At 41.6% G+C, this 26363-nt stretch overlaps 2 protein-coding genes across 5 annotated transcripts in view; one reads left to right on the top strand and one right to left on the bottom strand.

Annotated features, from left to right (window-relative positions):
* TMEM54 (transmembrane protein 54) overlaps positions 1-26363 on the top strand; it is a 214181-nt gene that overhangs the window by 102071 nt on the left and 85747 nt on the right. Inside the window, exons 6-8 of one of the 4 annotated variants that reach the window (XM_077295992.1) lie at positions 10891-10991; positions 22502-22543; positions 23285-23432. The exons of 1 other annotated variant lie outside the window; for it this stretch is intronic. In XM_077295992.1, the coding sequence (XP_077152107.1) occupies positions 10891-10991; positions 22502-22520 (120 nt within the window). In that variant the 3' untranslated portion in view covers positions 22521-22543; positions 23285-23432. Of the gene's footprint in view, positions 1-935; positions 2089-10890; positions 10992-22501; positions 22544-23284; positions 23433-26363 lie in introns of those variants that run through there. 2 more of the 4 variants (XM_077295991.1, XM_077295993.1) reach the window with 2 other exon arrangements.
* HPCA (hippocalcin) lies at positions 1375-25200 on the bottom strand. Its single transcript, XM_077295996.1, has 4 exons — positions 24981-25200; positions 10333-10713; positions 6172-6277; positions 1375-4109 (listed from the first exon to the last, which is right to left on the bottom strand). Exons 2-4 carry the CDS (start codon positions 10708-10710, stop codon positions 4012-4014), a joined length of 582 nt encoding a protein of 193 aa, XP_077152111.1. The 5' UTR covers positions 10711-10713; positions 24981-25200; the 3' UTR covers positions 1375-4011.

Below are 26363 nucleotides of genomic sequence, written 5' to 3' on the forward strand. Positions count from 1 at the left end.
AGAGTGCAAACTGTCACTTTAAGAGACAGGGAGCAAGCATGTGCGTGCACTGCCAGACATGCGCAGACCCTGGGGAGCGGGAGCAAAGGCAAGAGATGCAGACGTGCAGCCATAGCATTAAGTCTGCGTCCCTGCTGGGTGGAGGGAGCAGAGGCACGCAAGGATGCCGGCGCTACAAAACTATTTTTTTGTGGTAAAAAAATTTATTTTTTCTTGCTGCCCAATGGAATAAAATTCTATGACACACGTGGTGTCAGTATGATCACTGCTCCCTTAGATGAATTCATTGAGAGGTGTACTTTGTCAAATGGGGTCACTTATGGGGGGGGGGTTCTGCTGTTCTAGCACCTCAGGGGCTCTCCCAGTGGGTCAATGCACCCACAAACAATAACAGCACAATCTGCACTACAATATGGTACTTCTTCCATTCTGAGCTTTCCAATGCACCTGAAAATTATTTCCCGAATACATAGAAGGTTCTGGCACACTCAGTAGAAACTGCACAACAAACTGTGAGATCCATTTTTTTCCTATTATCTCTTATAAAAATTATTCTATCTGAACCTCCCAATGGTATAAAATTCTATGAGGCACGTGGTTAAAACATGCTCACTTAACCACAGATGAACTCATTGTGGGGTGTAGTTTGTAAATTGGGGTCACTTATGGAGGAGTTCTGCTGTTATGGCCCCTCAGGGCCTCTTCCAATGTGACTTAGAACCCTCAAACCATTCCAACAAAATCTAAACTCCAATATGGCGCTCCTTCCTATCTGAGCTATGCAGAAAACAATGATAATTTTCCATTTACTGAGCCCAATGTTACACAACTATGTGAATTGCCTGATGTTTAAAAATGCTCACTTCATCCCTAGATAAAATTCCTAGAGAGGTGTAGTTACGGTCTTCTAAAATGTATACGTTTATAACTTGCAGGTCAGAATCCAGATACCCCTAAACGAAAGAAGTGTCGCTGCAGAGGAGGAAATGCTTGGCAGCCAGAGTGAGTGGCTGTAACGTTACAAAGACTGCAGGATGGCTAGAGACTAGGTTTACAATTGTGTTGTTCAACACACACACCAACTCTACTAGTTATATAGGAAGACATACTTCTGAAAGGTCTGTCAAACTCTACAGCAGGATCCTGTGGAGAAATGACTGCCGATCTGCAGTGTATGGACACATATTTTGGATGCAAATGTTGTAAGAGGATTGGACTTTCATTTGACGTTCCTCAATGATGCGCAATGACTACTATGTTAGGCCCCAGGATGTTCCAAGGATATTCTATGCTGGAGCAATACTATATGTAAATATATATGAATGTGTTTATGCTTCCATACACAAAAATACATGCAACAAGTTGAGGACAGAATTTGGTACATGGATACAAGACTTTATTTCTATTTCTCATAAAATAGATAACTGTGCTCCCCCTGTTCTTGGGCTATTATTGTGATAAAGGAAATTGCTTTAATGGTGGTCTTTACCACTTCCCTTCATCTTCCATAGAACATTATGTACAGTAACAGAACAAACAATTCTCCTGCAAGCATATCATTAGAAGAATCATAACCGACCTAAAGTATTGTCCAATATACTGTACAAGATATGGATAACATTGTTTTTCTGCAGTAGGACAACTGCTATATCCAAAGTATGGTTACAGAGAAGTATAATGGCCATCATATTTTATTACCCTCAGTAGAAATAAAAAAATAAATAATCATCTGAACCAATGGTGCAAACCAAAGTCATCAAATTCTAGCTACCAAAATATAGTGTCAATCAATATATTACTATATATTCACTATACTTAAAAAAGTAAGATTAATAAAAGAAACAAAAACAAGTGGTACTCAGCTCACCAATTATCTGCAGCTCTTATTTCAAGGCTTACCGATTCCCCCTCTGGTGTCCAATTCCTGGTGCCTCTCAAAACACAAGAAATGACCCTATGTCAATCACAGGTTAAGGTGGGTCACCTTCAATGGTAATTTCCTGTATATCAAGAGAAACAGAACGTAGACCTGCAGGGGACCTTGGAAATATCGCAACAGAATTGGCAAAGTGAGAAGCAGTTTTGTTTCTGTTTATCTTGTTATTGTGACTGGGTGTTGTAAAAAAAAAAAATCAAAATGGACATCCCCCAACAAAAGTGCTGTTTAATCAGTAGATAATGGAAAATTAAAAACTTTCACGATTCGATGTGTTTGAAAATAACATGTTGTTATGTTGTGATAAACTTATAATGTGTTCCTGCTCTGCCCAATATTGTTCTTTATCTGCTGGTCACGCATGCAGTTTCTATTGGACTCACGGAAGCTAGCAAAAGTAAGTAGGATACGGAAATAATCTTGACTGATGTCACTGGCAGAGACATCTTCTAGCTGCTTATTTATATATGTTACTCTGTTCTGCCTGTTGCTTTAATCTAAGTAGCGATAATATGTCCTATAGTAGGACAGCTTTGAGCTCACCTCAATAAATCACACTGGAGCAGTACAAGCTCAGTAGCTGGACCAAAAAAAAAACAGCACATATGGCCGGAACATGAGCTTGTACTGCACTGGCGTGATTTATTGCAGTGATCTTATAGGACATCTGCGATAGATACTTAGATGAACTGAACAGGCAAAGAGTAACATCATATTAATAAGCAGTATGGAACAGTAGGGAATATTCACTTCTCCTTCCCTGTGCTGACTTCAGCATGATCAGTATAAACAGCATGTGTGACCAGCCGCTAAAGCATCTCAATAGTTAGGCACAGACACTTACACAGGCTGCATCTTGGGCGCCATTATAAATTTATCAAAGAGCAACATGTATTATAACAACGTCATATTGTGGAAATGCTTAATTGTGCATTATCTCTTGATTAAGCAGCACTTTTGTTTGAGGGACAACCCCGTTCAGGTTGTCTTATAAGGGAAACAATACATAATAACTCCTCAATGATCTCGGCTATTTTAGCTGAGTAGAAAGGAACTAAAAGATCTGCAACACTGTCGTGAGAATAATGGTAACAATTAGTAAATTCACTGTTCAACTACCTTCAGTAAATACAGACATGAAATGTTGCCTTTTGTTCACTTTTGCTTATGGCATGTTAGCTGGCGCCATCAAGTGACCCAATATCGTGAAAAAGTCCAAGGCTTATATAAGGTTAAACAATTGTCAGTGACTTCAGTCATTTGGCTTCATCACATACACTTTTAGAATGTTTAGAACCTACAGTTTCAGTAAAACTGTAATAAATTAAACTTTAATTATACCTTTAGGTTTCTGTATGTATTGTCTTTACATCCTCACTTGTATGGTTTCTAATCTTACATTATATGCACAATAGAAATCCATATTGTGTATTTCCGGACGTCTCCAAATGAGTTTACAGTGAACAATGGCATGTTTTAATGGAGTGGATTCTGTATAAAAATGAAGTGGGATCAAATTATTATTCACAGATAATCTACCCAGAACAGAAGGACACTAGTTAAACCACACTCCCTCTAATGAGAGGAAGGAGACATAGCAAAGTGCAAATCTAGACAAAATAGGAAACTAATAACTTACCCCCCTTCCCCTAATAAATATATTAAATGTAGCGTGCATAGTAACTCCCTGCTTTAGTGCATCCGTTACCCACTATTGCTCATTTCACATAGACCACCTTGTTTCCATCAGAGCAGAAAAACTGCAAACCAGATACCCTACTTTTTAGCATATCTAAACTTTCAAGGTGTCTCTGGTCCCATTTCGCACCTAAAAATGCCCTCCCCACCCATCCACCTTTGTGCCCGAATTCTCCATGCAACCCATGGTTACTCCATATAATAAACATAATACAAGATTTAGAGTAATAAATAAATTAAGGGGTAGGAAGTGGGCTGATTGGTTGGCAGTGCATTCAAGTCCATCTAATGCCCAAAAGGATTCTGGGACATGCCGCTATGCAGAGGCGAGGCACGGCCACTGGAAGAAATGAAGGTTTCCCAAACTGCAACGAGGTTCAGAACTGTGAGGCTGTGCTGGGATCACACTGCAGTAATCGTACGATAGATGGATCACTCTTGGCACCTTTAATAAACTCCTCCAAGGATAGTTTACCTGCAAAGAAATGAGCAGATACCATATTGGGGTGAACCTGAAGCTAGACAAAGAATACAAAATTGCCAAATCAGAGTGTTTTTCTGGAATTACACCTACAGTGCCTTGAAAAAATATTCATATACTGTGAAATTTTCTACATTTTTTCACGTTACATCTGCAAACAATTGTATTTTATTGGGATTTTATGTAATATATCATCACAAAGTAGCAGATATTTGTGTAGTGTAAAGGAAATGATACATGGTTGTCTAAATATTAAAAAAAATGTAAATCTGAAAATTATGACATGCATTTGTATTCAGCCCCCCTGAATAAAATACTTCTCTATTTGCTGCAATTATTGCTTAAGACTTTTGGGGTATTGTCTCTACCAGCTTTGCACATCTAGACACTGAAAATTGTGCCCATTGTTCTTTGTACATTAGCTCTAGCCAGTGAGATTAGATGGAGGCGTCTCTGAACAGCAATTTTCAAGTCTTGTCACAGATTCTCAATGGGATTTAGGTCTGGACTGTGAAAGGGCCATTCACACACATGCATATGCTTTAATCTCAACCATTCCATTGTAGCTCTGGCAGTATGTTTAGGTTTGTTGTCCTGTTGGAACTTGTACCTATGCCCCAGTCTCAAGTCTTTTGCAGTCTCTAACAGGTTTTACTCCAGGTTTGCCCTATTTAGCTCCATCCATCTCCCCATCAACTCTGACCAGCTCCCCTGTCCCTGCTGAAGAAAAGCATCTCCATAGCATGATACTGCCACCACAATGTTTGACAGTGGGGATGGTGTTTTCAGTGTGATGTGCAGTGTTAGTTTTTTTGCCACACATAGCGTTGTGCATTTAGCCCAATAAGTTCTACTTTGGGTTTATCTGACCAGAGCACCTTCTTTCACACGCTGTGTTCCCTACATAGCTTTACTTCTTATGGCTTACTTTCAAAAATAGCTTTCTTTTTGCATTCTTCCATAAAGCTCAGATTTGTATAGCATAAGACTAATAGTTGTCGTAAGAGCAGATTCTCTCACCTAAGCTGTGGATCTTTGCAGTTCCTCTAGAGTGACCATGAGCCTCTTGACAGCTTTCTCTAATTAGTACTTTCATAATTTGTGCCATACTCCTTCAATGTTTGGATGATGAATTGAACGGTGCTCCGTGAGATGTTCAGAGTTTGGGCTATTTTTTATAACACTTCTTTACTCTTCTCCACAACTTTATGCCTGACCTGTCTGGTGTGTTCCTTGGTTTGCATGATGCTATTTGATCCCCAATGTCCTCAAACGAACCTTTGAGGCCTTCACAGAACAGCTGTAGTTATACTGAGAATAAATTATGCACAGGCAGACTCAAGGAACTAATTAGGTGACTTCTGGATGCAACTGGTCACTCAGGATTGTTTTTAGGGATATTGGACTACAGGGGACTGAATATGAATGCACGTCACAATTTTCAGCTTTATGTTTTTAAAATAATTAGAAAACCATTTACCATGTATCACATAAAACCCCAATAAAATATATTTAAGTTAGTGGATGTAACATGTAAATATGTGGAAAAATTCACAGGGTATGAATGCCATTTCGAGGTACTGTATATTACATTATGTCAAATATCAATGCCAATGCACTAACTTCCTAGCCCCTTTTGCAAAACCCCAGGGATGCAAATAAATAGTGTTCCATTTTGACATCACTTCCAAAAGTCAAGTGACCTAGTAACAAGATCGCATCACCCAATAGCCCAAGTGTTGCACATGTTTGCAGACACTGGATGCCAGCCAGAGTTGTACTTACTGCTGCTCAGCTTCTGTCTATTTCCATAGTTCCTGTGCCAAAAGAAGCTGCTCTGGCGCAAGCCTGACACTGGAGGCAGCATATGGCATGTGTGGTGGAGATCAATAAGTTATGCTCTTTCCCAGGCACGAAGGAAATAGGAAAACATTGCTCATTTGCTTCTGAACACATACAAAGTGAACCAGGCATTATGTAAAGCACGCTGTCACAGACATGGCAGGTCATTCCCTCTGTAGCTGGGATAAAGGACTGCTCTATGCTTCCAACGTACCATCATTATTTGTGTCCATCTGCCTGAATATTTTCTCTGTGCGTTTCTCTGGTGTGGACTCATCCTCTGGCATTTTCATTACAGAAGAAACCATCTTATAAATTGCCTATGAACAGAAGTCAGAAAGGAATCACGCATAATGTTATAAGCTAGACCAAAAGCTTAGGCTTTTATACAATAAATCCATGAGCCGTGAATCATGAATGCACTCCGCGACCAATAGGCGAACACTGTAAACTGGCAACTAGGGTCTACATATACATGTGGGATTATACTATATCATATATACACACACATATATTATATATATATATATATATATATATATATATATATATATATATATATATATATATATATATATATATATATATATATATATACACATATGCATACATATCATACAAATAAAAAACATACACAAGCTGCAGCTGGAGCATGACCTCAATCCATGTGGTTTAAAACAAGTCTACCACTGTTAATGGCCACATGGTGAATGGCGGATTAGCTGCATAACTATGCCACAAATAACGATGAATTGCTATTACCTGCACTTATTTTAAATTACATGTCGACATGATTTGACCGCAGAGCGGCCGCACTATATTTGTATAGGAGAATATTTGTACATATGTTACATCATATATCGTGCACAATCCTTTCATGCATTCCTGCAACAATAACGCCACTGATAAGCGTGCTACATAAAGCATGCAATCATCTTAACCAATCAATTAACTGATCAGCAGCCAGGGAAAATCAGGCCATATTCCTGCAGGGTTATTTCCGAACATCACAGAACACAATCTATATTTAAAGGCTTGTTCCATCCTTTCTGATTATCATTGCATGGAAAAGGATAGAATAAAAAGGATATACCTGTTGAAGCATTTAACAGTTTAGGCGTGGGCTGTTTGCTCGCTATACTTAGCGAATGCAGGAGGTTCGCTACATAACAGCTGATGGACCACAAGTAGCTTCAATTTTACATAGAATTGTATAAATTAATGAATACAAAATGTTAAATGAATAGAAAAATAAAAAAATAGTTTCCCTACTATTCTGAAAATTAACAAAAATCTGGCATTATTTATTATGTATGCTTGTATATACATAGTTACATAGTTATTAAGGTTGAAGGAAGACTTTAAGTCCATCTAGTTCAACCCATAGCCTAACCTAACATGCCCTAACATGTTGATCCAGAGGAAGGCAAAAAAAACCCATGTGGCAAAGAGTGAGCTCCACATTGGGGAAAAAAATTCCTTCCCGACTCCACATACGGCAGTCAGACTAGTTCCCTGGATCAACGCCCTATCAAAGAATCTAGTGTATATACCCTGTAACATTATACTTTTCAAGAAAGGCATCCAGTCCCCTCTTAAATTTAAGTAATGAATCACTCATTACAACATCATACGGCAGAGAGTTCCATAGTCTCACTGCTCTTAGGGTACTGTCTCACAGTGGCACTTTTGTCGCTACGACGGTACGATCCGTGACGTTCCAGCGATATACATACGATATCGCTGTGTCTGACACGCAGCAGCGATCAGGGACCCTGCTGAGAATCGTACGTCGTAGCAGATCGTTTGGGACTTTATTACGTCGCTGGATCTCCCGCTGTCATCGTTGGATCGGTGTGTGTGACACCGATCCAACGATGCGTTCGCTTGTAACCAGGGTAAACATCGGGTTACTAAGCGCAGGGCCGCGCTTAGTAACCCGATGTTTACCCTGGTTACCATCGTAAAAGTAAAAAAAAAAAAACCGTACATACTCACATTCCGGTGTCCGTCAGGTCCCTTGCCGTCTGCTTCCCGCTCTGACTGATTCCCGGCCGGAAAGTAAGAGCAGATCAAAGCGGTGACGTCACCGCTGTGATCTGCTTTCACTTTACGGCGGCACTCAGTCAGAGCGGGAAGCAGACTGCGAGGGACCCTGACAGACACCGGAATGTGAGTATGTACGTTTTGTTTTTTTTTACTTTTACGATGGTAACCAGGGTAAACATCGGGTTACTAAGCGCGGCCCTGCGCTTAGTAACCCCATGTTTACCCTGGTTACCCGGGGCCCTCGCTGGAGAGCGGTCTGTGTGACAGCTCCCCAGCGACCACACAACGACTTTCCAACGATCACGGCCAGGTCGTATCGCTGGTAGTGATCGTTGGAAAGTTGCAGAGTGTGACAGTACCCTTACAGTAATGAATCCGCGTCTGTTATTGTGCTTAAACCTTCTTTTCTCCAGACGTAGAGGATGCCCCCTTGTCCCTGTCTCAGGTCTGTGATTAAAAAGATCATCAGAAAGGCCTTTGTACTGTCCCCTCATATTTATACATTAAAATAAGAACACCCCTTAGGCCTCTTTCACACTTCAGTTGTTTGGCGTCAGTTTGAATCCGCCATTTTCATCAAATAGCGGATCCACCATTTTTTTTTGGCGGATCCGCTATTTTCCCATAGACTTGCATTAGCGACGGATTGTGACGGATGGTCATCCGTTCCATCCGCCATGTGACGGATCCGTCGAAATTTGGCGGACGTCATCTAGACATAGACGGACATTATGATGTTTTTTGTCTACGCCGAAATGGCAGTTCGTGACGGATCCGTCGCGTCCGCCATTCCATAGAATGGCTGCCTATGGGTGACGGATCCGTCACAACCGTCATTTCGGCGGATCCGTCGCCCCAATCCGCTTTTTCAATTGCGCATGCTCCAAAAAGTAGATACTTTTCCCAGACAACTCCCAAGTAACGGATCCGTCAAAAAAACGGATCCGTTAGAACCGTTTTCTCAACAATTGTGACGGATCCATCGATCCGTCGCTATGTCGGAGCAGACTGACGCCAAACAACTGAAGTGTGAAAGAAGCCTTAGTCTTCGTTTTTCCAAACTAAATAGCCCCAAGTGTAATAACCTATCTTGGTATTGCAGACCCCCCAGTCCTCTAATAACCTTGGTCGCTCTTCTCTGCACCCGCTCTAGTTCAGCTACGTCTTTCTTATACACCGGAGACCAGAACTGTGCACAGTATTCTAAGTGTGGTCCCACTAGTGACTTGTATAGAGGTAAAATTATGTTCTCCTCATGAGCATCTATGCCTCTTTTAATGCATCCCATTATTTTATTTGCCTTTGTAGCAGCTGCCTGACACTGGCCACTGAATATGAGTTTGTCATCCACCCATACACCCAGGTCCTTTTCATTGACGGTTTTGCCCAGAGTTTTAGAATTAAGCACATAGTTATACATCTTATTACTTCTTATCAAAACAACTTCCCCATATAAACAATAAATGAGGAAAAACGAGGCTTAAGCAGACCCCATCATATGTATAAAATATATACTTTTATTTAACAGTAATTAAAACAATATATACAACAGGGGTCGCTGTGGAACGGTCCAGCTTGGAGTTTACACTGATGTAAGTTTAACGTTTTTTGGCACGGTTTATGGGCATAGTCCATTCTTTATAGCACCATGCACTTTGATCGGGTTGTGTAATAACATTGGGAGTGTGTATATGGATGTATAGAGCCGCGGACTTTATAGGAATCTCGTTTCCATAGTAGTCCGCTTATAATAACAACTCCCTATATTTGAACATTATACTATATTAGTGCAGTTGAGGTGCATATTGGCACCATTAGCCCTTATATTACATATGTTATTGCCATCTATTGTTTTTCTCCTGCTGAGGTGATGTTCCCAGCTATTTTAATTGAAGAGGTCTTTTTCCTGTTGTATATATTGTTTTAATTACTGTTAAATAAAAGTATATATTTTATACATATGATGGGGTCTGCTTAAGCCTCGTTTTTCCTCATTTATTGTTTATATGGGGAAGTTGTTTTGATATGATGCTGTGAGGTATGCATATTATTCTATGGACAATTGATATAATCTTATTTCTTCTACCCAAGTGCATGACCTTACATTTATCCCCATTAAAGCTCATTTGCCATTTATCAGCCCAAGCTTCTAGTTTACATAAATCATCCTGTATAGAGCCATCATGTTCCGCAGCTGGTATATACTCAAAGCAGAGCCAATCTTGTGCATTCCTGTCTGTAACTAACACTGCATATATGAATGATACCATAGTACCGCTTTTTAACTATTTTCTATCTAGAAAATGCATTTTAATTCTCCATTTACCTGTACTATCTCCAACATCTCCTCCCGGCTGATGTAGCCATTGCCATCTAGGTCATACATACTGAATGCCCATTTAAGTTTCTGCTCCAGCTTCCCCCTTGAGGTCACACTCAGCGCAATGATGAACTCCCTGAAATCTATAGTCCCGTCACCATTTGTGTCAAATGTGCGGAAAACGTGCTCAGCAAACTTAGAGGCATCTCCATATGGGAAGAAATTAGCGTAGATCTTCTTGAACTCTTCCACATTGAGAATGCCAGATGGACAGTCCTTCAAGAAGCCTTTATACCACTCTTGCAGCTCGTGATCGGAGAATTCTGTATTCTCCCGCAGGTCCTGCAGCATCTCTGGACGAAGCTTGCTGTTCTGCTTCCCCATCGCCTGGTCAAAACGCAAAGACAAACATTATATTAGTAAAACAAATTACAAACTATAAAGATGCGTATATATAAGCCATTATGGCTCCAACGTGTTCTTGCACTATACAGACAATTTATATTATACACTAGCCACACTTCATTAAGCCGACTACCAGTCATATTGTCTTATGTTGTGCAGGAGCTATACAATTCCACAAAACCACCCCTGGTTGCCAAGAAGGCGGCTCAGCTGTCTCTAGAGGCTGGGAAGGTTTGCAGCACAAATAGACAGGTCCCAAGGTAAGTAGCTCATTTGCACGGAGGACACAGGTAGAAATCACAGATGTCTTATGGGTTCTTGGCCATGGACCAACAAGGTTATATCAGTCTCTCCTCCTTGTGACCTGCTAAGGGACTTGCCTTTAAAGCATTGCAGATACTTTAGTTCCATTTTTAACAATCATCATTAACCCACAGAAGGGAAAAGAATAACTTATTAGTCTTCTGTAAGGAGGGACATCTGTACCTCACTCTGCCGAGACAAATTAAAGACTCAAAGTCGTAATTAAGTAACGGCACATGCAATCTCACAGTAAATCTGTGCATAGTCCATAGAGATCTGACTGTCATCTTACAAGTAAAAGCTGATCGGAAACCTCTAGAAGCCATAATACTCATTTTCGGCATTAAAAATTGTGCCAGATTTATGAAGTGAAAAAATGTTCAGTGTTCCCAGCATGTGATTAATAACTTGGTGCTTTATCTCCGGTAAACTAAAGCTAAATGTAAAAATTAATCTGAATACAACATTCATTTTGGAACTGCAGGCCTATAAGCCATATTCCTTTTTTGAAGGAAAGGGCTGTTTATAAACTCGTGTATGCAGTCTTCATTTCAGATGACACTGAAAAAACTCTGCATGTGTTACGCCATGTTCATAGAGTAGTAGTGTGGTGAGTAGTTCACATCAATATTTGTAACAAAACAAACCAGGAGTGGGTGATAAATGCAGAAGTGGTGACGTGTTTCTATTATGCTTTTCCTCTGACTGTTCCACTCCTGGTTTTGGCTTACACATACTGATGTAAAATACTGACCAAATACTGATGTGTGAATGTGGCCGTAGAAAACAGATTTGCAGCATTCATCCTTTGCATTGTAAAAGAGAACTCTCTGGAGAAAGTTCAAGCCAATCTGCCGCATGACTCCAAAATAGAAAACATATTTACATGGATTACCTATATTGTACTTTGTTTTTAATGTATTTTTAGTGTAAAAAAACACAATCTTGATTGTATTCAGAGCTAAAACAAAATAGGTACAAAATAAAAAATTGGTTAGGCTACTTTCACACTAGCGTCGTGCACTGCACGTCGCAATGCGTCGTTGTGGAGAAAAAACGCATCCTGCAAAGTTTTCTGCAGAATGCGTTTTTCCCCATAGACTAACATTACCGACGCATTGCGACGCAGTGCCACACGTCGCAACCGTCGTGCAACGATTGCGTCGTGTTTTGGCGCGCCGCCGCCACAAAAAAAGTTACATGTAACTTTTTTTGTGCGTCGGGACCGCCATTTTCGACCGCGCATGCGAGGCCAAAACTCCGCCCCCTCCTCCCCGTACCTTACAATGAAGCAGCGGAAGCGTCTTTAGGCTACTTTCACACTAGCGTCGTGCACTGCACGTCGCTATGCGAGGTTGCGGCGCACCAACGCTAGCTGTGAATGACGCGCACAACGGGGCCACGGATGCAGTTTTCCAACGCATCCGCTGCCCCATTGTGAGGTGCGGGGAGGCGGGGGGCGGAGTTCCGGCCGCGCATGCGCGGTCGGAAATGCTGCAGACGACGCACCAAAAAACGTTACAAGCAACGTTTTTTGGTGGCGACGGTCCGACGCAACACGATGCAACCGTCGCACGACGATTGCGACGTGTGGCAATGCGTCGCTAATAAAAGTCAATGGAGAAAAAACGCATCCTGCAAGCACTTTTGCAGGATGCGTTTTTCCTGCAAAACGACGCATAGCGACGTGCAGTGCACGACGCTAGTGTGAAAGTAGCCTTAAGACTGCTTCCGCTGCCAACGTCGGGCATTTTCTTCACAGTATGCGACGGCCCCGTACCGACGCTAGTGTGAAAGCAGCCTTAAAGTGAACCTTTCACCAGCTAAAATGCTATTAACCTGCCCTCACTTAGACCTTTTTCACACTTTCGTCTTTTAGCTCCCGTCGAAATCCATTGATTTTTGAAAAAACAGGATCCAGCAAATTTTTCTGCTGGATTCTGTTTTTTTCCCATAGACTTGTATTAGCGACGGATTGTGATGGATGGCCATCCGTTTCATCCGTCGTGCACTGGATCCGTCGGAAAATCGCTGTCCGTCGGGCGGAGAAAACGTTCAGAGGAACGTTTTTTCTGCACGTCGGAAAATCACTCAGTGACGGGTCCTGCGCTGCCCGTCGTTGGCTATAATGGAAGCCTATGGGCTCAGGATCCGTCGCTGACCGTCAAAAGCAGGAATCCATCCAGCGACGGGTTCCTTCTTTTTGAAACTGAGCATGCGTGGAAGAATTTCCAGTCAGGGAAATTCTCTCTCGCTCTCTCTTTTTACTATTGATGCTGCCTACGCAGCATCAATAGTAACATGATATAATGTAAAAAATAAATAAATAAATTTAAAAAAAAAAAAATTTTTTAAAAATCGCAATATTCTAACCTTCCGGCGTCTCGCGAAGCGTTACCGATGTTCCCGGCAGCTAGTGTTTCCCAATGCAGAATCAGTGTTAGCCAGGGCCGGTTGGCACACCGGCGCCATCCCTATAACTGAAGCCTGGACGTTGCCAGGGGAATAAAGTTCAGGCACCGGCCACGTTAATAATGTTACTAACCTGCAGATTAAACCCATATCTGCAGGTTAACAGCGGTCTTTCTGGTGACAGGTCCCATTTAATGTTGACACATGGGCATCAAAGCCTAGCGGCCTATTTACACTGCATGATTATCATGAACAAGACTTCCTAAGAACATTCATTTCACAATACTCATGCAGCCTAAACAGGCTGCCGGTCACCCCACAGATGAGCAAAACAGTCATTTGCCGGGTGAAATGATCTGTTTCTCTACATAATAGGATCATTGTTCTCGGCAGCACATTGTCCAGAGTAAACTGGACTTCAGCTGCCGAGAATAGTAATAGCCTATCCATATTATCCATACAGATCGTTCAGTGTGCATATGGCATCATTGGTATCTGGTGAATGGCGTTTTTGATACCTATTTAAATGGGTTGTCTAGGTTTGTCATAAAACACTAAGTGACTGCATACTTGTGAATCTTGCTTTGGGGGACAACGGACCGGACCACCCCTGGGTGAGTATAACTTGTTTTTCTTATCTTTACGGTTACATCAGGGGCTTATCTACAGCATTACAGAATGCTGTAGATAAGCCCCTAATGGCGGTGGCAGCAGCTTATAGGTGAAAAATGGGGTGACAGATTCCCTTTAATTAGGATAAAAGTATACAAGTATGCAGACCATGTACACCCATTCATGGTGCCTATGTGCTGCTTGTCTTCTATTGCTCAAAACACACAGAGAAGCTAACCATTTCAGACCATAACTGGTCTTAGAGTTTGTGTGACGCTCACAGGATAGGGCGAAGACCAGGACAGATGCAAGTTAGTAAAGGGAATCTATCAATAGATTCATGCTGCCCAAACTACGGGCAGCATAAATAAAAGCCTGGCTGCTAGGTATGCCTTTTTCTTAAACTCTGCTTCAATAAAGAGAAAACATGGTTTGAAAAGCCAGCCAAAGACTTTGGGAGAGAGAAGAGACTAGTCTGCAGCAGTATCCAGCCGACTTCTCCCCTCCCCTATGGATTGACATGTCTATCTCTATAAACCTAAACATATGATACACACTTCATTTCTTAAAGAAAATATATATTTTATTATTTAATAAAATCATCACATAATATTCTTAAACATGATACGGAAAAGGCCACCACGTAGCAATAAAATTGCTGGAATTGTCTCCCTCGTCAAAGCCAAGGCGAAACGCACGTCGGGCTGCGCTGGTTCAACACTTGGGTATGTGTTCTCTTGGCAAGTGATCATATCTATGGCACTTTGTTTGCGCAAGGATTGTATGCTGCACACTGGCACCCTTTATATTTAAATGGTTTGCTTTTCTCTACCTCTTTTTATACTGGTTAATATTATAATTAATTACTTTTGCTCCCAATATTTGATCCTTTGATCACTATCACTGCTATCTATTATTAATTTATTTACAATATATCACTGTTTATTATGCACTGGGAATAATCGTATTTTTGAGGGAATTTTTATATCCTTAATCATTGTAATAACTATTTAGTATAATAACTTGCTTGCGCTACAAGTGATCATAAAATAATTTATTAGTATTGGACAGTGATATTTGTATTTCTCAAATGTTTTTATATTAATATTTAATTGTCACTGTTTCAATCGTTCTTGCTATTTTTGATTTACAGTATTCTATGTAATCCATTATGTGTATCTATTTATCCATACCCTCGTGTTGATTCCAGCAGTTTTATTGCCACGTGGTGGCCTTTTCCGTATCATGTTTAAGAATATTATGTGATGATTTTATTAAATAATAAAATATATATTTTCTTTAAGAAATAAAGTGTGTATCATATGTTTAGGTTTATAGTGATTGGTGGATACACATCTGTCTTGATTATATCTCTTGTATGATGTCTATCTCTATGTACACACATGCGAGAGAACGGTTGGGTAACTTGAGTGGAGAATCTGGTATGTATTTACTCTAAAACACTGCAGGTTTTTTTTTTGTTTTTTTTTTTAGAAAAAGCATAATTTGAAAAGCCAGCCAGGGATTAGGCTACTTTCACACTTCTGTCTTATGGCGTACGTCGCAATGTGTCGTTTTGGAGAAAAAACGCATCCTGCAAAGTTGCCCGCAGGATGCGTTTTTTCTCCATAGACTTGCATTAGCGACACATTGCGACAGATTGCCACACGTCGCATCCGTCGGCACAAAAAAAGTTCCATGTAACTTTTTTTGTGCGTTGCGTCCGCCATTTTCGACAGCGCATGCGAGGCCGAAACTCCACCCCCTCCTCCCCGGACTGCAGAATGGGCAGCGGATGCTTTGTAAAACTGTAAGGCTACTTTCACAGCGTCCGTCGGCCCGACGCATTGCGACAGGCCTGTACCGACGGAAGTGTGAAAGTAGCCTTACAGAGAGAGAGACCTGACTCCACTGGTGTGCAGGGGACCTCATCAGACTAGTCAAGTTTCCCTATAGTCCAAGGCCGGCTTTTTAAATGATGTTTTCTCTGAAACGTTGCATCATTTCAGAATAAAGCACACCTGGTTGCAATTGCATAGCCAGGCTCTGATTAGGCCCATGGTATGGGCAGCATGCATCTAATGTATTGTAATCTGAGAGCAGCATAATGTAGGTGCTGAGGCACTGATTCCAGCGACATGTCATTTACTAGACTGTGTGTTGATGTTTTGTCAGCAGGAGATTACCACTACAAGACTGTATGTCATATGCCTCCTAGTCCTGATCCAACGTCACCCCCACCACTCATTAGCAGCTTTCTGTTAATACACATTGTACACAGAAAACTGACAATCAGTGGTGTGGGCAGGGTTACACAGGGCTCAGCATTCTGAGCTCTGATAGATTTGCAGCAGAGAAAACTGTGATTCTATCACAACTGCTGAACCTAGTAGATTAAGTGATACATCTCAGGATCTCTGTGCTTACCTCATGCTACTGTCAGATTACATAGCAAACACCTGCTGACAGATTCCCTTTATAGTCTGAACATGGTGCTTTGTCAACCTGCATGTCAGACACAAATGGGGCAAAAAAATTGAAAATTACGTGAATAAATTCAGGTTTTCATCTTTATCAAGAATAAAGAGCTGCTAACTCTGCATATTTTTCTTAATTATGGATCTACATAATTCTAATTATAATACTGAGTGGAGGACACCTACAATTCACATTTATAGAGGATTTCCACTACCATTATCACCTATAATGGTTGTGACCTATCCTTGGCTTAGAAAAGGTCACAATTATAAGATTCTAAGGGGTCTGACACCTGGCACCCCCACCAATCAGTTCTTATTAGCTCCAGCAGGATCTGGAGCAGAGCACCACAACCCCACACACTGCATGGCCACTCCTGGAGCTGATACGCAGTACCTGGGAGTGACCACTAAACAGTGCGTGGAGCTGTGGTGTTCTGCTACATACACTGTTTACATCCAGCAGATGCTAGGGCTGGTTGGTGGGAGTCAGATCCCCTAAAGATAGGTCATCAATACAAAGTAAAGGGAATCCCTTTTAAATTAGGATTATGAACTAGGACTACTATTTGCAGTAAACAGAGCGCCTGTCCTAAATGCTGTCTTCTATTGTTGATTATCATAACAAAGTGCAATTTTTAACAACTTACATCTAAAAAAAAAAAAAAAAAAATGTAAAAAAGGACAGATTTTAGGTCATTCTATACATTATAAAAATAAGGACCTATCCATATATACCACCTGTGTTAGAATAAGCCACAACCACTTTGTGGCTCATGAAAATCATATTTGGAACAGAATTTCTGCGCATGAATGCTCTGGTAATAGACATATTTCTTCAATAGATTTATCCATCACATTTCGGGACCCAAAGAATTGGTGAGGTGTCTTATGCTACATTTACATTGGAAAAAAATATCGTAAAGTCTATGACCCATTTACCAAATGAAGCACTACAGAAATCATTTGCGAAGAGCAGAATTACAGGAATGTGGAGCCGTCTTCCTGATAGCTCACTGGATTACAGTTCTCTTTTCCTACCCTGGATGAATCTGGTTGCTATGAGCATAGTCTTCACACTTAAACCCCCCTGTATTCAGTATGAAATTAGGTTCTTTCCCATCTGCCCATGATGGAAGAAATAGTATTCTGCCGCATGACAGCCCTGAAATCAGGAGACAACACAGTGGATGCTGGCCTATCTAATCCAGGCCAACAGATTACAGAGGAAATTCTCTACACAATTTATTAAAGAAAGCAAAGATCCTGCAACCAGCAATTACCATGAACAGTGGGAGGCTCTGACGTGGAAGCGGACATATGTCATTTCACATAGGACAGCAGTGGGCAAATGACTACAGACCAGACCTGTATGGCACTGACTGCCCCTGCTGGGTGAATAATTGTCTCTAGGGCTGGCCTACACATGTAACTAGTAAATCAGGAGTTCATGCACATTGTAGGGTTACCGATTCATTAAAAGGGTCTTCTCAAATTTGAGAGCTATCTCCTATCCAAAGAATGTGATAACTTTCCGATTGGGGGTCTGATTGCAATGGCCCCCACCGATCCTTTGAAGAGCACCAGCTGAGTGGAGCGGAGGTCGATCATACGCACTTCCTCTCCATTTACTCTAGGTCATTCTGCGCTCAGCAATCTCCGGCACTCCTATTAAGAATGAACGGAGCGATAGTGAACATGATCGACATCCGATCCATTCATCCGGGGCTCTTCAGAGCCCAAAAGTAGAGGCCATGGCGGTCTCACCCCAGTTATCAGATAGTTATCCCCTATTCTATGGATAGGGGATAACTTTTAAACTTGCGAATATCCCATTAAGAATTTTACACAAAAAAATAGCATTTAAAACGAACAATTTTTTGAACAACAGCCACATAAGCAATATTTTTTTTGTCAATTTATGGTGTTTTTATGACATATCCGCCATCTTTTTGAAAAGTGATTGTAGCATAAGTGGAAGGTATGGCCTATCACAGCCCAATAGATCCACTATCATTTACGCCACAAAAATGGCGTATATTATAGCAGAAATATACTCCAGTTCACGACTGAAGCATTTTCTGATGTACAGCACTTGAATGATGAACCAAATTAATAAAGAACTTAAAAAGGTTTTCTACTACTTTAGCATTGATGACCTATCCTTAGGATAAGTCATCATTGTCTGATCGGTGTCCACCGGATGGAAGTGCTCACTTCTGGAGCTCGTCTGTCCGCTGCAGGGCACTACAGCTCCACCTCCTATTGATTTGAATAGCAGGCGGATTTATAGTACCCTGCCTCAGCCACTATCAGAAAATGGCCAGCTCCACAAGTGAGTACTTCCAGCCAGTGGCCACCGACACCGATAACAGCTGATCGGTGGAGAAGCCGGGTGTCGGATCCCAACCAATCAGATATTACATAATTACATAGTTATTAAGGTTGAAGGAAGACTTTAAGTCCATCTAGTTCAACCCATAGCCTAGCATGCCCTAACATGTTGATCCAGGGGAAGGCAAAAAAAACCCATGTGGTAAGAGTAAGCTCCACCATGGGGAAAAAAATTCCTTCCCGACCCCACATACGGCAATCAGACTAGTTCCCTGGATCAACGCCCTATCAAGGAAGCTAGTGTATATACCCTGTAACATTATACTTTTCAAGAAAGGCATCCAGTCCCCTCTTAAATTTAAGTAATGAATCACTCATTACAACATCATACGGCAGAGAGTTCCATAGTCTCACTGCTCTTACAGTAAAGAACCCGCGTCTGTTATTATGCTTAAACCTTTTTTCCTCCAGACGTAGAGGATGCCCCCTTGTCCTCGTCTCAGGTCTATGATTAAAAAGATCATCAGAAAGGTCTTTGTACTGTCCCCTCATATATTTATACATTAACATAAGATCACCCCTTAGCCTTCGTTTTTCCAAACTAAATAGCCCCAAGTGTAATAACCTATCTTGGTATTGCAGACCTCCCAGTCCTCTAATAACCTTGGTCGCTCTTCTCTGCACCCGCTCTAGTTCAGCTATGTCTTTCTTATACACCGGAGACCAGAACTGTGCACAGTATTCTAAGTGTGGTCGCACTAGTGACTTGTATAGAGGTAAAATTATGTTCTCCTCATGAGCATCTATGCCTCTTAATACATCCCATTATTTTATTTGCCTTTGTAGCAGCTGCCTGACACTGGCCACTGAATATGAGTTTGTCATCCACCCATACACCCAGGTCCTTTTCATTGACAGTTTTACCCAGAATTTTAGAATTAAGCACATAGTTATACATCTTATTACTTCTACCCAAGTGCATGACCTTACATTTATCCCCATTAAAGCTCATTTGCCATTTATCAGCCCAAGCTTCTAGTTTACATAAATCATCCTGTAATACAAAATTGTCCTCCTCTGTCTTGATTACCCTGCAGAGTTTAGTGTCATCTGCAAATATTGAAATTCTACTCTGAATGCCCCCTACAAGGTCATTAATAAATATGTTAAAAAGAAGAGGGCCCAATACTGACCCCTGTGGTACCCCACTGCTAACCGCGACCCAGTCCGAGTGTGCTCCATTAATAACCACCCTTTGTTTCCTATCCCTGAGCCAGCTCTCAACCCACTTGCACATATTTTCCCCTATCCCCATTATTCTCATTTTATGTATCAACCTTTTGTGTGGCACCGTATCAAAAGCTTTTGAAAAGTCCATATACACTACATCCACTGGGCTCCCTTGGTCCAGTCCAGAACTTACCTCTTCATAGAAGCTGATCAAATTAGTCTGACATGAACGGTCCCTAGTAAACCCGTGCTGATACTGGGTCATGAGGTTATTCCTCTTCAGATACTCCAGTATAGCATCCCTTAGAATGCCCTCCAGGATTTTACCCACAGTAGAGGTTAAGCTTACTGGCCTATAATTTCCGAGTTCAATTTTTTGTCCCCTTTTTGAATATTGGCACCACATTTGCTATACGCCAGTCCTGTGGTACAGACCCTGTTATTATGGACTCTTTAAAGATTAAAAATAACGGTCTATCAATGACTGTACTTAGTTCCTGCAGTACTCGGGGGTGTATCCCATCCGGGCCCGGAGATTTGTCAATTTTAGTGATTTTTAGATGACGCCGTACTTCCTGCTGGGTTAAGCAGGTAACATTTAATTGGGAATTTTTATCATTAGTCATATTGGCTGCCATGGGATTTTCTTTTGTAAAAACTGATGAAAAAAAGTCATTTAGCATATTGGCTTTTTCCTCATCCTCATCCACCATTTCCCCCAGACTATTTTTCAGGGGGCCAACACTATCATTTTTTAGTTTCTTACTATTTACGTAGTTAAAGAATATTTTGGGGTTATTTTTGCTCTCTCTGGCAATGAGTCTCTCTGTCTCAATCTTTGCTACCTTGATTTGCTTTTTACAGAATTTATTTAATTTTCTATATTTATTTAATGCCTCATCACTACCTACTTCCTTTAATTCTCTAAATGCTTTCTTTTTGTCACTTATTGCGCCCCTTACAGCTCTATTTAGCCATATTGGTTTCCTCCTATTTCTAGTATGTTTATTCCCATACGGTATATACTGTGCACGGGTCCTATCCAGGATGCTAATAAACGTCTCCCATTTTCTTTGTGTACTTTTATGTCTCAGGATATAGTCCCAGTTAATTGCACCAAGATCCTCTCTCATCCGTTGGAAATTTGCCCTCCTGAAGTTTAGTGTCCTTGTCACCCCTCTACTACACATCTTATTAAAGGAGACCTGAAAACGTATTATTTTGTGATCACTATTCCCCAAGTGACCCCCAACCCTTATATTTGATATGCGGTCTGGCCTGTTGGTTAATATTAGGTCTAGCAGTGCCCCCCTCCTTGTTGGGTCCTGAACCAGTTGTGAAAGGTAATTGTCTCTCATAGTTGTCAAAAACCGATTACCTTTACTGGAACTGCAGGTTTCTGTTCCCCAATCTATTTCAGGGTAGTTGAAGTCCCCCATAATAATGACTTCTCCTTGAGTCGCAGCTTCATCTATTTGCTTTACGAGGATATTCTCCATTGCTTCCATTATTTTTGGAGATTTATAACAAACCCCTATCAGTAATTTATTATTTTTCCCCCTCCCCTTATCTCCACCCACAGGGACTCTACATTTTCATTAGATTCACCTATATTATCACGCAGGATGGGTTTTAAGGTGGATTTTACATACAGACACACCCCTCCCCCTCGCTTATCTGTACGGTCATTTCTGAAAAGGCTATAGCCCTGCAAGTTAACAGTCCAGTCATGGCTCTCATCCAGCCATGTTTCAGATATTCCCACCATGTCATAATTATGTTCCAACAACATTAGTTCTAATTCGTCCATTTTGTTGGCGAGGCTTCTGGCATTAGTATACATGCACTTGATGTTCCTCTCTGTACCTCTATTCTTTCTTAAATTATTAGCTGTTCTAACCCCACCCCCCATGCCACCGCCACCCCCAACTTCCTTATTTGTGCCCAGGTCTCTATCTGCACTATCTTCCCCTCCTATAAAATGAATACCCTCCCCCCCAATCCCTAGTTTAAACACTCCTCCAACCTTCTAGCCATTTTCTCGCCCAGCACAGCTGCACCTTCCCCATTGAGGTGCAGCCCGTCCCTAGCGTAGAGCTTGTAGCCAACTGAGAAGTCGGCCCAGTTCTGCAGGAACCCATTTGACCTATAGGATAGGCCATCAATGTAAAAGTAGTGGAGAACCTCTGTAATTAACTTGGAACATCTTACTCCAGCAAACTCCGAATCAAAACTGGCATACTAAACGCTAGTCTTGATGAGTTCCCTGAAAAGTCTCTACAGATCTTTCTTACGGACCCAGAGAGAAGATAGAGTGCATCTTTTCGGCACTGTAAACTATGAACGAATCTGTATGTTCTTATATGGCACTAATGGAGCATCCCTTGATTATTTTCTCACAGGTTCTCGTGCAATTACTGAAAGAGAAAAAAATGTTGGTAAGGGTATGTACAAAGCTTAGAGCTACTGTATAAGGGAATCTACAAAACCTACAAGAAACAAAATGAGCAAAAACCCTGCTGTAACTAAACAAGTAAAAAGCAAAAGTGCATTTAAATAACACAGAGTTCTTAGTAATACTGTTTTTGATCAAAAATAGCATAAAAGCCATCCCACCACGACAAGGTAACTCTGATAGGGACGGTCCTACACTGTCTAATATTAAAAACCTTACCATCTGTCAAAGTTGACCTCAGTGTGTGAATAATCTGTCTGCCTTTATTCACACACTGAGGTCAACTCTGACAGATAGTAAGGTTTTTAATATTAGACAGTGTAGGACCGTCCCGATCAGAGTTACCTTGTCGTGGTGGGATGACTTTTGTGTTATTTTTGATCAAAAACACTATTACTAAGAACTCTGTGTTATTTAGATGCACTTTTGCTTTTTACTTAGTTACAGCAGGATTTTTGCTCATTTTGTTTCTTGTAGGTTTTGTATGTTTTATGGCCAATCTGAACATGCGTTTATGTGCTGCATGTATACCAGCTCAAACCAAGCTCAATTTTTGTGTGTTTTTTTCTTTGTATAAGGAATCTGCAGCCATTTGCATGCAACTACATGTGCAAACAAAATTTGTGATTATTTTAGAGCTGGATTTCTAGCGTAAAATGCATCACAATTTCCCACCTTGTCAGTATTAATGAAAAATGGCAGCAGTGATTATAATCGCTTATTTTTGTAGTTTCAGATACATCCATGCAGGAAGAAGATCTCAGTGTTAGGAGCCCGTGGTGAATGTCTGTAACATTGGAAACTAAGTGAAACTAGACTTTGTCCAGATATGATCTGTGAAATTATTTTCTAATTCCTACAAAAATAAAATGTACTCCTATGGAAACCTTGTTTACTCTGGAAATGGAGTAGAAATCAATTACATGCCAGAAGTCTGGTCATTACAGCAGGGGGAGGCAAACGCAATCTCAGCCATCCAGTCTTGTTTGGCACATTGGCTCATGCCTAGGGCTAGATATTTTATAGGGGCACTGAAGCAATAGGTAATTGTAAGTTATTGTCATGTTAATTCTATATTTGGTTATTTGTTGACCATGCCTGTCCAGATGTGACAACATGAGAATGCTGGTGGCACAAACAGGGATGTGGAAAATGGAAACGTCTACATATGGGCTGCTTCATTAATTTGCCCCAGTTATGAGTGGAGCAGGTGGTAACTGGGAATTACAGTGTTCGTTGGCGCATTGCTACATTAGAGTATATATGGGTTATTCACCTCTGGGGATAATTTTTTTTTTTTTTTTACTGAAATGCATGTATTTGGGTCTAAAAATTATTTTTGCAATTTAGTTTCATTAAAAATGTTGCATTGTTTTGCTTTCACAAGTCTTGTTTCTTTGCACATTCAACCCCTGTGGTCACAATTCAACTGAGATGAGCTAAAAAACAACAACATGGGGCCGGCATAATGAGTTCGCTTATGGACTCTCAGATAACTCATTCTGCAGCCAGCGATAGGCAGCGGCACACAGAGGCTGTAGAAGGCAAAGGGTACAAGAGCTTTAATGAAACCCAAATACATAAATGAATTTTAGCCAAAAATACATGCATTTAAATAAGGAAAAAAAGGGTCCCCAAAGGTGACCAACCACTTTATTTCGGGAAGCGTAATTACCTCTGTGATGACATTCCCGCATGGACATCGTGTAATGATATACTATGACCTAGAAGGCTTCCATATGTATAGAGTCATCTATTTTTGCTTTATGGCCAGTGGTGATCCGGATACCCTGGTGTATATTTGCGCTGAACACGGGCATGTCACCTCCTCCCTGTGTGTGATGGGAATTCATTACCGGCTGGCTGATCTCGGATTATCCCAGGGTCTGGTGCAGCTGTTCAGCACAGCTGGCATGTGCGGAGTATCTCTGGACACCAAACTCAGCAGATGTGACCCCTTAGAGAGAGGGAGTACCAGGGCGAGCCCAGAGAGGGATCTCTCCTGTTTGGTAGGGGTTGCTTAACAGACTGGGCATGAAATTACCCCGGGAATGCCCCATATGAGTGGGTACCATGTAGCAGTGATGAAGAAGCCCATTAGTGGAGCTGCTCCACATGTTCCGGGCACAGACTCCAGACTTTTACCAGGATGCGGAGCCATGCCAGGCTGTGCCCATGTCTAATGATGCCATATTACATAATTCCCATTATATAATATATGCACAAGTCACACACCATCTCTACAATGCGATCCAGACCAATGGAGGGCTTCATAGTAACCGTAGGATCCTATGTATGGATGGCTCTAGCAGGTATACAAGAAGTTTCCAGATATACCCCTGCTGGTACGTCATGACACGACCCATGGCACTGCCAGGGGCACACAATAACGTGACATACATACACTGACTGGAGCAATGCATTACCTTATCCCTGTGTCCTGTCCTCGGATGAAGATGTAATCTTCCAGCGCCCCAGGGTGTGCTGCCTCCTATGTAACGGCTATGCCCCCGCGCTCGGTGGGTGTGAGAGGCCGGTAACCGCCGCTTGTCGTGCTTCCCAGGTGAGCGAGTCCGGTAGAGCAGCCCCGGTGTGTCTGAGTGTGTGTTCCTCCCTGGAGCAGCTGAGCGGATTGTACAGCTTACACAGAGCAGCCGGGAGCCGGCACAGCTCACAGCTGAGGAGAAGGGGGGACGCGTGTCCGATCTACCACACCAGTGTCCTATACACAGGCTTTACGACTCGTTCGCTTTTATTGGCGTCTATAGAAATGTATTATGTACAGCGAGTAAAATAGTCAAGACATTGGAACCATAAACCAAGCAGAATAATAATTGTAAAATAGTGCACCCCCCTATGCGGGACGTGGTTCAGTCCAGTTCTCAGCACAAACTGAATGAGGCTTCAGAAAGATCAGAGACTGATGCACAGCTACCGCTGTGCTCCTGTACATGATGGCTGGAGACCTGGGAGACTTCCTGGCCACTGTGTGCACAGCTATCCTCTCACTGCTGAAATCACTGCTGGCTCAGGCTACGTTCACACTTCGTTTTTTTCAGGAGCTTTTGAATTGAAAACTTAAATCCCCCTCAAAAATTGCTTCAAAAACTCTTGGAAAACACAACTTCCATTGATTTCTAAGGCTACTTTCCCACAATGAGTTTTTTGGTGACTTTTTGATGTTGCAGATTTTCTGCACCCAGTAAGTAAAATAGGTTACTTGCATTTTTTTTTCTTGAAAATACGCAAAGTAAAAAAATAATCAAAAACTCATCGTGGAAATGTACTATGATAAGGCAACTACACAGGAGGAATTTGGAGAATTTCCTGCTCCAAAAACAGCGAAATGTGTCAAGTCTCGATTTACCCAGACCGGCGATGGAAGGCGTGTGAAAGACGTGTCTTGATTAATCACGAGTGTCTGAAAAGTGTCTCTCATCTCGTCACACATCTTACTCCAGTCAGGGACTAAAGTACGATTTCTGGTGTAAGGGGGCAGACAGATGTACTTCTCGTGTGAGGATCACGTCGCGATCCTCGGGCTGGCATTCGGCTCTCCTGACCTGGGCATGACAGGATGTATTTCTATGCAGCAGTCACACTCAGGAGACCAGACGGTCAGTCCGGGGTTTGGGATGCGATCCTCACACGAGAGATATGGCCGTTTGTCCCCTATAAGGCACGCCACAGCTTGTCATAAATCAGGCGAGTTGTGGCGTCATGCCCTCGTCCTGCCTCCGCTCTGCCCACTAGAGCGAATCTGGCGGGAAAACATTTCTCAGAAACTCCATAATGCGCAGCAATATTGC

Source organism: Ranitomeya variabilis, chromosome 3 (genome assembly GCF_051348905.1).
Source record: "Ranitomeya variabilis isolate aRanVar5 chromosome 3, aRanVar5.hap1, whole genome shotgun sequence".
Lineage (NCBI taxonomy): Eukaryota > Metazoa > Chordata > Amphibia > Anura > Dendrobatidae > Ranitomeya > Ranitomeya variabilis.

Excerpts from the sequence above, each read along its gene's own strand:
- HPCA (XM_077295996.1), bottom strand. The coding sequence starts at position 10,710 with ATGGGGAAGCAGAACAGCAAGCTTCGTCCAGAGATGCTGCAGGACCTG. Across the intron at positions 6,278-10,332 it reads AGATGTTGGAGATAGTACAG|GCAATTTATAAGATGGTTTC; the intron begins GTAAATGGAGAA and ends TTCTGTTCATAG. Across the intron at positions 4,110-6,171 it reads GATGGACACAAATAATGATG|GTAAACTATCCTTGGAGGAG; the intron begins GTACGTTGGAAG and ends ATTTCTTTGCAG.